General features: G+C 42.3%; 1 protein-coding gene across 3 annotated transcripts in view; it reads right to left on the bottom strand.

Moving 5' to 3' along the window:
• The window catches only part of MYO19 (myosin XIX), a 119633-nt gene that overhangs the window by 28287 nt on the left and 74940 nt on the right, over nucleotides 1–16406 (bottom strand). For all 3 annotated transcript variants that reach the window (XM_077481083.1, XM_077481084.1, XM_077481085.1), the window contains exons 14-15: nucleotides 11567–11680; nucleotides 2644–2820 (exon numbers count right to left, since the gene is read on the bottom strand). In XM_077481083.1, coding sequence (XP_077337209.1) covers nucleotides 2644–2820; nucleotides 11567–11680 — 291 coding nt within the window. The remainder of the gene's footprint in view (nucleotides 1–2643; nucleotides 2821–11566; nucleotides 11681–16406) is intronic.

Below are 16406 nucleotides of genomic sequence, written 5' to 3'. Positions count from 1 at the left end.
ATCAATACCACCTGCCACCAACCAGTGCAACCTGCCACCACCAATCAGTGCCACCTGCCACCGCCAACCAATGCCACCGCCAACCAATGCCACCGCCAACCAGTGCCACCTGCTAGTGCCAACCAATGCCAATCAATACCACCTGCAACCAACCAGTGCCACCACCAACCAGTGCGACCTGCCAGTGACAATCAGTGCCAGTGCCACCTACCAGTGCCGAGTGTGACCGCCAATCAGTGCCACCTGCCACCGCCAATCAGTGGCACCTGCCACCACCAGTGCCACCTGCCAGTGCCACCACCAGTGCCACCTGCCAGTGCCACCACCAGTGCCACCTGCCAGTGCCACCACCAGTGCCACCGCCAATCAGTGCCACCGCCAATCAGTGCCACCTGCCAGTGTCAGTGCCACCTGCCACCACAAATCAGTGCCACCTGCTAGTGCCAACCAGTGCCACCGCCAATCAATACCCCCTGCAACCAAAAACCAGTGCCAGCGCCACCTGCCAAATCCACCGTCAATCGGTGCCACCTGCCAGTGCCGAGTGTTACCGTCAATCAGTGCCACCTGCCAGTGACATCTGCCACCGCCAATCAGTTGCACCGCCAATCATTGCCACCTGCCACCGCCAATCAGTGCCACCACGAACCAGTGCCACCTGCCATTGCCACTGCCAATTAATACCACCTGCAACCAACCAGTGCCACCTGCCACCACCAACCAGTGCCACCGCCAAACAGTGCGACCTGCCAGTGCCAATCAGTGCCACCTGCCAGTGCCGTGTGACCGCCAATCAGTGCCACCTGCCAGTGCCACCGCCAATCAGTGCCACCCCCAATCAGTGCCACCTGCCAGCGACAACCAGTGCCACCGCCAATCAGTGCCACCTGCCACCACAAAATCAGTGCCACCTGCTAGTGCCAACCAGTGCCACTGCCAATCAATACCACCTGCAACCACCAACCAGTGCCACTGCCAATCAGTGCCAATCAGTGCCACCTGCCAAATCCACCGCCAATCAGTGCCACCTGCCAGTGCCACCGCCAATCAGTGCCACCGCCAACCAGTGCCACCTGCCACCGCCAACCAGTGCCACCTGCCAGTGCCAACCAGTGCCACCTGCCAGTGCCAACCAGTGCCACTGCCAATCAGTGCCACCTGCCACTGCCAATCAGTGCCACCTGCCAACATCAACTAGTGCCACCGCCAATCAGTGCCATCTGCCAGTGACAACTAGTGCCACCGCCAACCAGGGCCACCTGCCACTTCCAAACCAGTGCCAGGTGCCACCACCAGTGCCAATAGTGCCACCTGCCAGTTTCAACCAGTGTCACCTGCCGGTGCCATCTGGCAGTTCCACTTGCCTGCCAGTGGCAACCAGTGCCACCTGCCAGTGCCAGCCAGTTTCATCTGTTGCCAGCCTTACTCTTTCTGGTCAGCCCATAACCATGATGTAACAGCGTTTCAATGGAGTTATTGACTGGGTGCTCCATTGTGAGTTAGGGATAGGGGGGTGAAAATTAGTGGCTTTACCCCGGGAGCTGAAAAAAACAAGCTGGCTCCTAACTTTTTTAACTGGCTCCTAAATTCAAAGCAAATTTGTCAACCCCTGCTTTACATTAAAACATATCAACTCATTGATGCACTTAGATCTGGAGCTGCTTGTCCTTCTTATGTTTTTTGCCAGAGGCTCTTCTACCCTTCAACACCCTGCCTTCTCAGTGCCAGCTACACCCCCTGTGGTAAACCACCCAGGCTACGGACTCCCAAATACATCCCTATCAGAAGTCCTCTTTATACCAGTTCTAATTTACTGTTGACTCGGACTTCCCACTTTCTGGATTTTTGGACTACATGTTTGTTCAGATCCCTGACAATTTCTACCCCTCCCCCATCCCACAGATGACACAACCTTGTATGGTCAAAATACCTTAGTGCAACAATTTTGTGTGTTTCTCACTGAGGAAAGAAAACGGCTCCTAAATGGCGCGATTGCAGGTCTGGATGGGATAGGGACTCGGTCTGGTTCTGCACCGTGGCCCACCATGTAGTGATGCCTGCTCTAAACTCTGTGGCAGTAAGTTAGGTCCAGTTCTTGCTCTAAGGGCCCAAGTGAATCAGTTACTGCCTGCCATGTTTGCAAAAATTATGTAAAAACTATGCGTCTGAATTTTGTGTGGTATTATTATGTTATTGTTATTAGAACATCTTCCACACATTTTACAATGTTCAAAACTAGATTTTAGCTTATCCAGCACTATTCTGGTTACCAACAACACAGAAGACAACATAGCCAATAATTAAAAATTCTTTTGACTAGAATAAAAAAAGTCATACAGTTCAGATGCTGGAAACCAACTCAGAAGATCGTACCTAGGCTTATTAAAAAAATAAAAATAATAATAATTCAATAACATAATTTTGCTCGATAGTTCCTTGGAGGTTTGCAATTATAAAAGATCAGTGAGTGCATCTAGATGTTGTCTTCGAGCTTAACAGATGAAAAGATGTCATGATCCACAGCTTATTTTCACCAGTGAATTGTCATATACCAGCAATATTATTCTAAAAAACGTATATACGCACACGCGCACACACATGCGCACACACACACACACACACACACACACACACGTTAAGCACCTTGTTTTTATCCACCATATCTTCAATCTGGTAAGTCACTTTCCCAGCATAGTGAGATACAATAAAGTTAGGCTTTCCACTAAATTTATCTCTTCCAAAATACTTGTTGAGGGAAAGGGATTTTTCCAACCGAGACTGCAGCTGGCTAGCGTCTGAAGATCGATTCAAACGGCATTCCTACAAAGAAATATAAATTATTAATCAATACCACATCCAGGAACCAGGAAAGGGGAACAACCATCCCCTTGCCAGCCTCCAACATATAAGCAGACTTTATTGGCACAACACAAGACAATAATAGGGGGTACGGACCAATGCGAGTGTGCAAGGGATAGGGACAATAGTAGACACTCGCTCAGGTTCAACTGGATGGACTGGTATCTTTATTCAACCTTACTATGTAACTATGCAATAATACAATTCAATCATTTTACTACATCATTTAAAATATAAACACCACATATATTAATTAGTAAGACAAATATCGAGGGATCAACACCTAGAAGATTTAAATATATATATATGTCTGAACAAAACTGGTGCTATCTGGAGAGAAAAGCAGGTAATAAATACCAGGAACTTTTACACTTACACATTACTTAGCATGGATGCACTAAACTTAAATATTTTTGAAACTAGGCCCAACTTAAAAAAAATATGTAAACCCATCATTTCAGATTCCTGATATGTGCTTGCTGTACAATGTACTTGTATGAGAAAGTATTCTGTTCGCCTTGTATTGCTTCCTTCATGTGAAATACCCGTTGTTCTTGCCCATCCCTCTGCTTTCCTATTAATGACCACACTAAGCAGGAGAATACACCATGATTCTCCTGTGCCGACATGGACACCACCCCCCCAGCAGTTCAGAGTATTTCTCACCACTTAGATTCAGATCATCGAACAAATTTTAAAATTACACAAAGATAACCCAAGTAAATCCAAGAGGCAGTTTTTAAATTATTATTTAATTTATTAAGGGAAAAAAGCTGTTCCACCCTGCCTGCCCCTATGTGAAAAAGTAATTGCCCCCTCCTATGCGGAATCATGGATGAACTGTGATTAACCACAATTTTTTTGGAAAGCGGAGCTAAATTTCACTTGCCACACCCAGGCCTGATTACTGCCAGACCTGTTGAATCAAGAAATCACATCAATAGAAGCTGTCCGACAAAGTGAAGCATGCTAACCGATCACATAAAGCCACAATCTAATATAATTCAATAACAGATTAGAAACAGAAAATGTACATGCATCAGTCTAGGAAGGGTTTCAAAGCCATTTCGAGGGAGAGACGTTATCCAGAAACAGATAATTTGGAACAGTGGTGAACCATCCCAGGAGTGGCTGGCTTACAAAAATGACTCCAAGAACATGACAACAATTCATCCAGGTCATAAAATAACCCAGAACAGCTAAAGAACTGCAGGCCTCATTTTTCTCAGTTAAGATCAGTGTTCATGATTCAACAATAAGAAAGACTGGGGAAAAATGGCATACATGGGAGAGTTCCAAGGCCAAAGCCACTGCTGACCAAAAAGAACACAAAGGCTCATCTCACATTTACCAAAAACATCTTGATTATCCCCGAGACTTTTAGGCAAATATTCTGTGGGCTGATAAGACAAAATATTTAACTTTTTGGAAGGTGTGCGTCCTTTTACATCTGGCAGAAAACGAATACAGCATTTCATAACAAGAACATCATATCAACAGTCAGACATGGTGGTGGTAGCATGATGGTTTGGGGCGGCTTTGCAACTTCAGGACCTGGACGACTTACCATAATTGATGGAACCATGAATTCTGTGCTCTACCAGAAAATCCTAAAGGAGAATGTCTGGCCATCAGTTCATGACCTAAAGCTCAAGTGCACTTGGGTTATGTAGCAGAACAATGATCCGAAACACAACAGCAAGTCCACCTCCAAATGGTTCAAACAAAGCAAAATTTAGGTTTTGGAGTGGCCTAGTCAAAGCCTGGACTTAAATCCAATTGAGATGCTGTATCATGGGGGCATGGCCTGCAACAGAGCTGAATGGAAGCATAACTCCGGAGCTCCTGCGTACCCGTGGACAAAGCGGTTGAAAACTGCTTAAAATCATTCCGTTCTGACCCCATCACCTGGCGATCCGATCCGGGCAACCCTGGAGAACACGACTCACAAACGAAAGGTATCTTCCAAACCACAGCGCTGAATGGACGACTTCACACAGCCGAGGCATGGAGGTAGGCAAAATGGCGTCAGCTCCTCATCCACACCGGCTCAAACACACCAGCCAGACTCACTTATCAAGGCCATATCGCCCCAAAATAGTCACACAGCTACCTACACTCCCCTTCTCCCCACTCACCATCAGGGAGCCCTGCTAAGACTAAACTGAAGCTAGATGCAGCTGGATACAGTCCGGCCACGAGCCCTGCATCAGATCCAGGAGATGATACTAGAGAACTACCCGATCCAATAAATACATTCCCCACTATGAATCAACCTGTACTGGACACAGTCCTAAAAGATATGCTGGTTTCATTGAGGAGCACATTACAAACAGACATGATTAACTGTATGCATAAAATCAGTGGGGAAGTGAAAGCAGTGGAACGCAGGGTGGATCATATTGAGATAAAGATGGGGGAATATGCGTCCACCGTTAACGAGCTTGTGGACACTAATGAAGAACAGAAAGATGAATCAGCTTGGGTCAAGAATAAATTAGCGGATATTGAAGACAGGTCCAGAAGGAATAATCTTAAAATAAGGGGAATCCCTGAATCAGTACAACCATCAGACCCGAGAGCCTATGCAACAAGCTTATTCACCTCACTCTTGCCTGATCTTTCTGACATGGAAACCACCATTGACAGAATACACAAACTACCCAAACCCGCACACCTCCCAGAAAAAATTCCTAGGGATGTGATCCTGCGCATGCATTTTTTCCACGTAAAAGAACAACTGATGCAAATCATGCGCAAACAGGAACAGATCCCACCCCAATATCAGAACTTACAACTTTATGGCGATTTATCCCAACATACCCTGCAAAAAAGAAGAAATTTAAATATGATCGCTAAAGTGCTCAGAAATCCCCATATACCATATAGATGGGGCTTCCCAACCAAACTCACCATCACAAAACAAGACAAAACATTCATTGTGGACTCACTAGAAAAGGGGCCTCTCCCTACTGAAAGATTGGAAAATTCTTCCAGACCCCAGTGAACACAACACCATCTCACCCAACAGACAAGGTAATCTCCAGGATTGGAAAATTGTTACACCGAAAAATGCCAGATCACACATTTAATGCATTTTAGTGCATAGGAGTCATCATACGTCCACGCAGGGAACCCCGGATTTCCCATTGGGCCTGAACTTACCCCCAATTTGTTTAAGCAGCAAATTGCTGCACATGGGTAAATCCCTATAGAACCTCATGGATAAAGTTCTCCTTATGGCTCAGTTGGAATTCTGCACAAAGTTGAAATGCTATAACTCAAAGCCTGTTTTATGTTTCTGTTTGTGGTTTCTCCATTTTTCTTTATTGTTTTGGAAATGCACAGATAAGTGTCAAACTTCACATACAAGAAGTCACAGAACCTTCACGCTACTGGAACTACATCGAACCAAGATCCAGAACAATCAACGTAAATCCGAAACCTGGTCTAGTATCGCAGTAAGCATACTACACATGCGAAAATGTCCGTTTCACTATACCCACAAGAGGGAGCTCTTGTGCTCTTTATACAAGAACAAAAACATCGCTCAACGTACAACCAACTACAAACACTATGGCTATAAAAAAAATTTCTATGAATGTCAAGGGTTTCAACCACCTAGTGAAAAGAAAATCCTTGTGGACAGAAGCTCTGCGATGCAGGAGTGACATCGTGTTTGCTCAGGAGACTCATTTCTGTGCACCCTCTATCCCATCATGTAAACACAGAAACTTACAAACCACATATTTTCTTGGCCAACACTAACTCCAAAACTAGAGAAGTGATGACAGCAATACGAGACACTGTAGTGTTTGTTTCTCATACTAGTATGCGACATAAACCAAATAACGCACACATGGGATACATGTGAGCAGGTCAGACATAATGCTTTATTACATCTGAACATACCTACAAGAGGAATAAGCGTTAAGTACTGCTCACATGTATCCCATGGTAAAAAATCTTTTACCACCAATGGCAAAACCTTACTCCTCCGTTCTTTTTATAATTGCTCCACCACATATGTAGTATACTGCATATCTTGCCTGTGTGGCCTCCTTTATATTGGTAGAACTATTAGAACATTGCGAGATAGATTTGGTGATCATCGCAGAGCAGTGCAGGCCAATAATCCTAAATATAGCGTGGCACGTCACTTTTTCATCCATCACCATCGCAATATTTCTGACTTGCAAGTATGGGCCATTGAATCCATACCTGATAAATATTCTTATGCTGAGAGGTTTTTGCTCTTGTGCAAGCAAGAAACTTACTGGATATACACGTTAAATAGCCTGTCGCCAAATGGGTTGAATGAAGATATTGAAGTAAACACCGTTATCTAGGCATGAGCGTTTTTTTGAGTTTTCTTCTTTCCGTTATTCCATTATTATTATTATTTTTTATTGTGCTCTTATACAGAATAATTTTATTTTTCTCTTATGGAAGAGCTACCCAGCTTGAACTAGTAGCCTACACTATTAATATTAAAATTGGTAGTTTGCACTATTAAATACTATTAATGCTGCTTCAATTCGGTTACACTTAGATTTAAAATCAATTACTAGAGTATCTTATGGGATACATGGTGATATATATGTTGATATGTCTGTATGCACATGCCCTTGTGGGGTTGTATGTGCGTACATGTGGCCATATATGGTCTCATGACCCCTTTTTTAAATTTATTGATCATAATAAAAAAATCCTTTTATTGTTATACAATTTTTTTATGCACGTGTGTGTGCGTGTGTGTGTGTGTGTGTGTATGTATTATCTTTAATGAATTGGCCATGTTTTTTGGCTTTTAGTCCACTCCCAATGTCAGCATACATACACACATACACTACTACGAAATGTATTTAATTTTATTGGTATATGTGTATATAATCGTCCAGGGATATGTTTTTAGCATTCTATTTATTATTTCATTTATCAGTTATTTTTTATTATTGTTTATTATCTATTTCTTTAGCTGTCAAACAATTCTTAGCAAATGGTACTTCACAGCATAGGGTTAATGGTGTTAGATCAGTATTCCCTCCCCTTTAGCCCTATTTAAGTCACGTCCTTCTCTTGTGGTAGCTGGATCAGAAGAAACAACGAAGTTGTGAAACGTGTCATCCCATTGGCTACCTGTATCACATGACTTCCGATCCCTCGATGTTTGCATCCCAGGCTGGAACGCACTTCCGGTTTCCGGTCCTTGAATAGAGTATAGGACGCCAGTACACACTGTATCCTGAGCATTCCGGACACCCCCAGCTGACAGTGTAAGGTTATCACATACCAACAGTGAATTTGTTGACATCTCTGGACCATTTTTGCACCCAGCCTGACTGTACAACAACAGGACAGCTTGTGGACTGCAAAAGTACAGTGTTACTCCAGAAAATATCTATAAGCCTTTATTTACATTTTTGCGAGTAGCCATTTGGCTTTGATTTTTAATGATTAAAAGAAGTGTTTTATATTACTTCACTTAGTGTGGCGCACCTGTTCTTTCTTTTTCTTATAGGAACAATACAACCCACCACTGATACAATAAACAAATTCCTACAGAAAATCTCCTTACCAACACTATCTCCACAATAGGTTAATTCTCTTAACTTGCCATTCACTACTGAAGAAATTCATAAAACGATTGATTCACTACCTGCCAACAAATCTCCAGGCCCAGATGGCTTCATAGGGGAATATTATCGCACATACAAAACTATCTTATCACCCCATTTGTGTAAATTATTTAATGCAGCCGTGGCCTTCTCCTCCTTCCCACCAGAAATGCTTGAAGCGTTGATTGGGACTTTAACCAAGCCGGGGAAAGAACCTACCACTCCAACAAACTTCAGGCACATTTCTCTATTAAACACTGATTTAAAACTATACGTTAAATCAATAGCCAATCGCCTGATAGATATTCTGCCACATTTAATTAATTCAGACCAGATTGGATTCACCACCAAACCTCCAACGCTACCAGGAGGCTGACAAATATCATTCACTTAGCCAAGATTCAGCAAAGGCCTTCTCTGTTACTGGCGTTGGACGCAGAGAAGGCCGCAGAGTCTACTGGGGATAACTAGATCTGGTCCTACAGAAATTTGGATTCTATGGATCCATTTTAAAGGCAATAATGGCCCTTTACTCAGAGCCCTCAGCTCAAGTGTATACGCCAGGAATACTCTCCAAACCGTTCCACATAACAAACGGAACGCGCCAAGGGTGTCCACTCTCCCCGTTAATTTTTTATTTAATACTAGAACCCTTGGTTACCTTTATTAGATCATACCAAATCATTACAGGATTTCAAACTCTGACCATGTCATAAACCTATTTGCCGATGACATCATTTTGATGCTTACAAACCCTGAAACTTCCCTGGCTTAGGTACATATAACACTACAAATGTTTAATAAAAGATCTTATTATAAAAAGGTAAATGAAAACAAATCCTACATACTAGGAATGGGTATACGCTCGCATTTAAAGAAGTCACTTAGTGCACAGTTTCCATATACATGGAGCAACGATAGCATCAACTATCTAGGGATCAACCTAACTGCATCCACGAAAGAGTTATTTTTGGCTAACTACATTCCATTTCTTGGTTCCCTGGCACAGAAACTTCAAAACTTGGCCAAGTCTGAACTTTTATGGTCAGGGTGCCTAGCAGCGTTGGTAATGGTAATATTACCACAAATAATCTACTAGTTTAGAGCTCTCCCCATCCTGATCCCCAACTCTTATTTCTATAAAGGTACAATCTCTGATTAACAGATTTTTATGGAAAGGGAAGAAAGCGAGATGGGCATTTAACAAATCGATAGTATCAAGGAGAGTGGGAGGTAGGAAATGTATTGATTAAGGGCTACTATACAGCTTCAATTCTGGCACAACTAAGAGCTTGGTTCCCAAACTCACCTACAACAAAATGGCAGGAAATAGAGGAATACCAAACCCCGAACATTAATCTTCATGGTTATTTAATGGCTAGCGCGATCAAACCTACCCTCAGCACTGACTTAGCTCCCTCAATTCAAGCTTCTCTGCTGGCATGGAAGCTATTGATAACTACACAACACACAAACTCCCCTACTTCTTCACTTCCAATACCTCTTATCAGAGATAATACCAGATATCCGCATATCACATTGGGTGAGGAAAGGAATTACAAACATTACAGATCTTCTAGTAGGACCCACCATGAAGACGTTCAGATCTTTACAAATAGAATGCCAACTTGGGGATTTTGAGTACTACAGATACATCCAGATTCAACACTTCCTACACACTGGTCCTTCACTCTCTATTCACCTACCATGGAGGATAATTCTATTCCTTACTAAACACACTACCAATATCAAAGAAATTTAATTATTCTATAATTCCCTAAATAACAAATTGACATTCACTAAACTCTCTAACATCAAAGCCTGGGAACAAGAAATAGGGTCTCATTACGCACGAGAACAATGGCAACAGGCACTACAAACAACGTACTCCACTACTAAGTGTATTAATCTCTGGGAATTGACACAAAAAAATATTGTTGCGCTGGTAACTTACGCCGTACTGGATATCTAAATTCAATGCCCAAGTCTCTCCACTATGTTGGAGGAACTGCAGTAATGTAGGTACTTTATAGCATATACTATGGGATTGCCCACGCATTCGGGGACTTTGGTGTAAGGTATTTCACATAATAGAGAAAGTAATAACTCTCAACATTCCCACGAACCCAGGAATGGCTATACTATCACTGGGTATAGATTCATACCCAAAAGATACCAGAGCAGTGAAATCCCATATACTACCGAGTACGAGATTAGTAATCATGAGACATTGGAGGGGCCAGGAAACCCCTACGGTAAAAGATAATACTCACTAATACTCATGCCATTCTACAAGATTATGTTCGCATCATCTCAGGGAAAATATCAAACAGCGCATGCTCAATGGAAACCATGGACTGACTGGTACAACACTAGCAGGTCCGATGATCATATCTGACTTACATCCAAACGAGTGACACAAAGCTGTACATATGCATAACCTAACCTTTTTTTTTCCTTGTTATTTCTTGAAGTAAGAAAGAAGGATTCTTTCTTTCCACTACTAAAAATATAGGCAACAACTTACACCCTACATAAGGAATTCACTATAACAAACACTATGGGATGTAACTTTGGCAGAGGACACAGTGTGGACCCATGTGGGTTGTCGGGGGAGGGGGTCACACCCTTCTACAAGTAAAAAAAAAAAAAAAAAAAAAACACAGTAGGAACAGTCCTGCTTTCCCAGACTCAATAGTATACAAGGTATAAATGCCTAAACATTATTTGTGATAACGAATACGGTTTCCTTTGTTGACCTATTACTGTCATTTTTGGTCTCTACAGTATGTTTTGTATTTTTCTTGAAAAACTTTAATAAAAATATATTGAGAAAAAAATAAAAATAAAAATAAAAATAAATAAATAAGGAGATGCTGTATCATGACCTTACACAGGCCGTTCATGATGGAATTAAAACAATTCTGCAAAGAAGAGTGGGCCAAAATTACTTCACAGCAATGTGAACGACTCACTGCCAGTTATCGCAAATTAACGCCAAGAGGGTGCAACAAGTAATAGCATGTACATTCCAAAGTAATGCTATTCGCACAGACAGATTACTGAGAAAAATAACTTGTAATACATACCTCATTAAGTAAAGAGAATATACTAACTGGACTTCCTTCTATAAGATCAACACAGCCCTGGTTGTCTTGATAACTTATAAAGGACCATTCCAGACCCTCTGCTGCATATTCATCCTACAGAAAAAGACATTTCATTGTGAGCTTTAAACATGACAAAATGTTTACTTGTTAAATAAGCAACAGCTATGTAACTTACATATTCTCATTGGGCAATCTGTCAGCATGATGCGATATTCAGGTTATAGTTCTGACAGAAGAAGATAACGTGTCTGACCTTCCAAACTTGACAAAAGTCCCCAGTATCAAATCAAGATAGCCAGGACAGAAAATGTCCCCTTTTAGCTCACATAGTTTACAGGTAGGCACCAAGGAGCCTTGGCATAAAGGCATAATTTAACAGCCTTATTCAACAAAAAATGTTAAGTGCAGCAACCAATCAGAATCCTTCTAATACTGGTCTATTTTCAGCTGAGTAAATTTTGATTTGCTACTAATGGCTAGAGCTAAAAAAATAGTACTGAAAGGGTCACTAAAGGGTAATTTTTTTAAATAAAATACAAAACATGTTATACATGCTACTTTGTGCAACCTCCTCTTCTAAGGTTCCCTGCTGGTGCGGTCTGCTTCTCTTCCAGGTCTGCCACCATAGCAAGCGATTGGGGCATTAAGGAAAAAAAACTTTAGCCTTTACAACCACTTTAAAGTAGATCTAAACTCAATCATCAACAGCTCTTGTTATTAGCTATGAGTAAGCGCTGGTTTTTAGTGTGAAATGCGTCAGCATTTTTGTTCTATTTTTTTTTCCCTTTGCTGTGGTGATTCGTGTGATATGGAGTTTTTTTAATTGAAGAAATAAAGGCACTTTTATTTTTTACCTAATCCGGAGTGCGGCTGTCCAGAGTTTGTTCGTTTTTCATGTAACAGCTCTTATTAGCTTTAATATGTTAACGTACTTTCAAAAGGTTGTTTTCAATTTCTTAAAATCTGCAGCTTTAATTAGAAGAATACCTGGTGGTCCTGCTACTTTGGTTCTTGATCAGGCACTTCCTGTTATGGGGCGACAACTAGCTCCCAACTGCGTTGGCACACATACTTGCAATGGAGACAGACTACAAGTGGCTGTGCCAGCACACATTATGCAGACAAGGACCAGGATCAGGAAACTGGTCCAGAACAGAGACAGAGACATACAGCTAATGTATGAGTGAGGGAATGTAGACAGGAATTAACTAAAAGAGACTGGAGGGGAACATCAGCACAAAACGGTGAATAAAGCTAAGGATACACAGTGGTTTAGAAAACTAAATGTTGTTAGGGTTTGGATCTACTTTAGAAAAATGGCACCATTCACACTTTGAGCCCAAATTGGCATGACAATTTGCACACTATGTTTCCCCATGAGTATCATTCATATCTGTGCATCTTAAAGTAGATCCTGTACTACTTTGGTCTGACTTTCATACAACTTAAGGGCCATAGACTTTAATATAAACCCTTAAAAATTGCATGAAAGTCACACCTGCGTGATATACATGCGACTAGTGTGTAAAAAGGATGCCGGAAATTAAAAATAAAAAAGGGGGGGGGAAACACAATGTTGATGGGGACAAAAGCCTCTTTCCCACAACCCTGGGTAGTTGTGGGGTCTGCGGTTGGGGGGGGGGGGTCTTATCAGAATCGGGGAGCACAGTGGTTTAGTGGTTAGCACTCTCACCTAGCAGTAAGAAGCGTTGCTGGTTCGCATCCCAACCATGACACTACCTGCCTGGAGTTTGCATGTTCTCCCTGTGCCTGTGTGAGTTTCCTCCGGGTACTCCGGTTTCCTCCCACAATCCAAAGACATGCAGGTAGGTTAATTGGCTTCTGTCTAAAATTGGCCCTAGTATATGAATGGGGACCTTGGATTGTGGGCTCCTTGAGGGTAGGGACCAATGTGAGTGTGCAATTAACAGGGATAGGGACAATTGTAGACACTCACTCAGGTTGAACTGGATCGACTGGTGTCTTTATTTAACCTCAGCAACTATGAAACTATGATGGGGAGAAAGGCCTCTTTCCCGCAATACTGGGTAGTTGTGGGGTCTGCGGCCAGGGGGGGGGGGGCTTATCGGAATCTGGAAACCCCTTTAACAAGAACCCCAGATCTGCCCCCCTCCCATATGTGAATGAGTGAATGAGTATGGAGTACTCATTCACCAAAAAAAAATAAAAAAATCACAGACCGTTTTAGACAGTTCCTTTATTAAAAAACTAAAAACTAACTAAACAATTTCCCCCCCAAGTAAATACAGCATCACAGTAAATGCCCCCCGCCATCACCCCCCCCCCCCCCCCCCCCCCAAGAAAAAAAAAAAAAAGAAGGAAGAAGGTCTACAGTGACGTCTCCAGGTGAACCGCCCCCTTGTGACAGCATCAACCCAGCATACCCCGATCGATGATCAACCCCCCGCCCCTTAGTTATTTAAGAACGGGCAGACAATGGAGCTGTCAGATGGTGGAAGCTGACCTTTTTTTTCCTGGTTGGCAGTGGTGGCAGGCGTCAAGATTGAAGATGGATCTACACCAGGGGACATTTTATTTTATTTTAGTATTTTAAATAAAGGAATTGTCAAAAAGGGTACACTACGCTTTTTTGTTGTTGTTGAATAAGTAGGGGTATGTAACATACTCATTCACATAGAAGGGACCAGGGTCTAAGGGGTTCCAGATTTTAATAAGCCCCCACCCACAGACCCACACCACCACTGGCCAGGGTTGTGGGGGAAGGGGCCATAGGGACATCAATATATGAACGAGGTGGTTTGAGGTCATATGGCATGGTATGGATTTTAAACGGGAGCCCACCCTGCTTTTTTTTTTTTTATTTATTTTTTATTTTTTTGGCATAGGGTTCTCCTTAAAATTCATATCAGACCCAAAGGGCCTGGTATGAATGGGGGGACCCCACACAGTTTTTTCCTTTATTTTTCTTTGCCTGCAATCATTTGTTTACATTGGGGAAGCCCACTGACAGCTGAAGAGTCATCGGTTGTTAACCACTTCCCACCCGGCCAATGCATATATACGGCCGGGTGGGAAGCCGTCTACTCCTGATAGGACGTTCAGGAACGTCCTTCAGGAGTAGCGGGATCGCGCGCGCGCGCACCCGCGCAGCGGCGCGATCCCGATGTGCTCGTGTCACCCGGACACGGCACATCTCAGATCGGCAGGAGGGCTCTGTGATTGGCCCTCCTGATCACATGACGGCCGTGTCCAATCACGGCCGTCATGTGATGTAAACAAACAGCCGGTTGCTAGGCAATCGGCTCTCCTCTCCTCACACGGAAGTCACCGCTGAGGAGAGGAGAGCAGAACGCTGCAGCCGGCTGATGATCAGTGAGTATGGGCTGCTTTTTACAGCTTTTTACTCACTGATCATCAGTGTAGTGTAAACACACAACACACCACACAGTACAAACACAGTCCCCACATATGTCCCCAAAACACACATGTCCCCAAAACATACATGTCCCCAAATAATAAAAACACATGTCCCCAATAATAAAAACATGTCCCCCACATATGTCCCACTAAAATCACATGTCCCAATGATTAGCTGCACACATATGTACGTGATCACCTGCACACATATGTACATGATCATTTGCGTACATATGTCCGTGATCACACAAACCAATTATTATACACTTAACGGATTTTTTTTTACCAAAAACATGTAGCAGAATACATTTTGGCTTAAATTTATGACAAAATTTGATTTTATTGGATTTCTTTTCAAATAGAAAAAAGAAAATATTGTTTTTTTTCCAAATTTCCGCTATTTTTGCGCTTATATCGCAAAAAAAAAAAAAACGGAGTCGTGAATAAATAACACCAAAATAAAGCTCTATTTGTGCGAACAAAATGATAACAATTTCATTTGGGTACAGTGTAGCATGACCGCGCAATTGTCACTGAAAGCGCTAGAGCGCTGAAAGCTGAAAATTGGGCTGGGAAGGAAGGGGGTGAAAGTGCCCTGTATTGTAGTGGTTAAGGACGTGCCAGTCAAATCATTACGAAAATCTGGAATTTGTTAGAACATGAGAACACAAGAAACTAAATGAAGCAAATGTTTCCATTCTGCATATCAAGCCACTTTGTAGAGCACAAACAAAACAAACAATCATATTGGTCAAAAGGCAAAGTCGCATCAAAGTCGAACTGTAAAGTCGCAATGGAAATTGCATAATTTTGAAGTCGAACAAGCGTGAATGGGGTCTAAGAACCAACGCAGAACTAAACCCATCAATTCAACATACTAAAACACTTACATTCAAGGCATACTGTGAATGACTGCCACAGATCCATGTGTTTACAATCCAACTATCAAGCTACCAAATGGGTGGTGTAATAACGGATCACATGCGCAAACACCATGGCAACTGTAGAGCCAACAGGCCAAGATGGCAGCTTCCTTGGCTGTAAAGGACTTGGGGGTTTAGTTCCGCTTTACCTTTAAACTGTTTAAAAGTCTTTTTAGTTACATTTTCTGTCCTTACTAAGGTGACTGCACACTGAGGAATTCTCTCTCATGTCTATGAACTATCCAGTGCAAGTTTTTGTTTCTTTTGTGTACCTTCTCAGAGACAACATTTAGAAGCATTCTCCAGGTTTTAAGGTTTGCATTCACATGCTGTACAAGTGTATAAAAGAAAGAACCCACCTCCTATGCCACGATTCTTTCTTCAAGCACTCAAAGCATTCAAACAACTTTCATCAATTGTCCATTTAAAAAATGTAACAAGGATCACTTCTCACTACAAGCAACAGTTGAAGGTTCTCTATTTTTCATTGCTTTAGA

This window comes from Lithobates pipiens, unplaced genomic scaffold, assembly GCF_037356315.1.
Source record: "Lithobates pipiens isolate NorthernLeopardFrog02 unplaced genomic scaffold, aLitPip1_a1.2 Scaffold_16, whole genome shotgun sequence".
In the NCBI taxonomy this organism is placed as follows: domain Eukaryota; kingdom Metazoa; phylum Chordata; class Amphibia; order Anura; family Ranidae; genus Lithobates; species Lithobates pipiens.
This window is presented reverse-complemented; position numbering and strand designations above follow the sequence as displayed.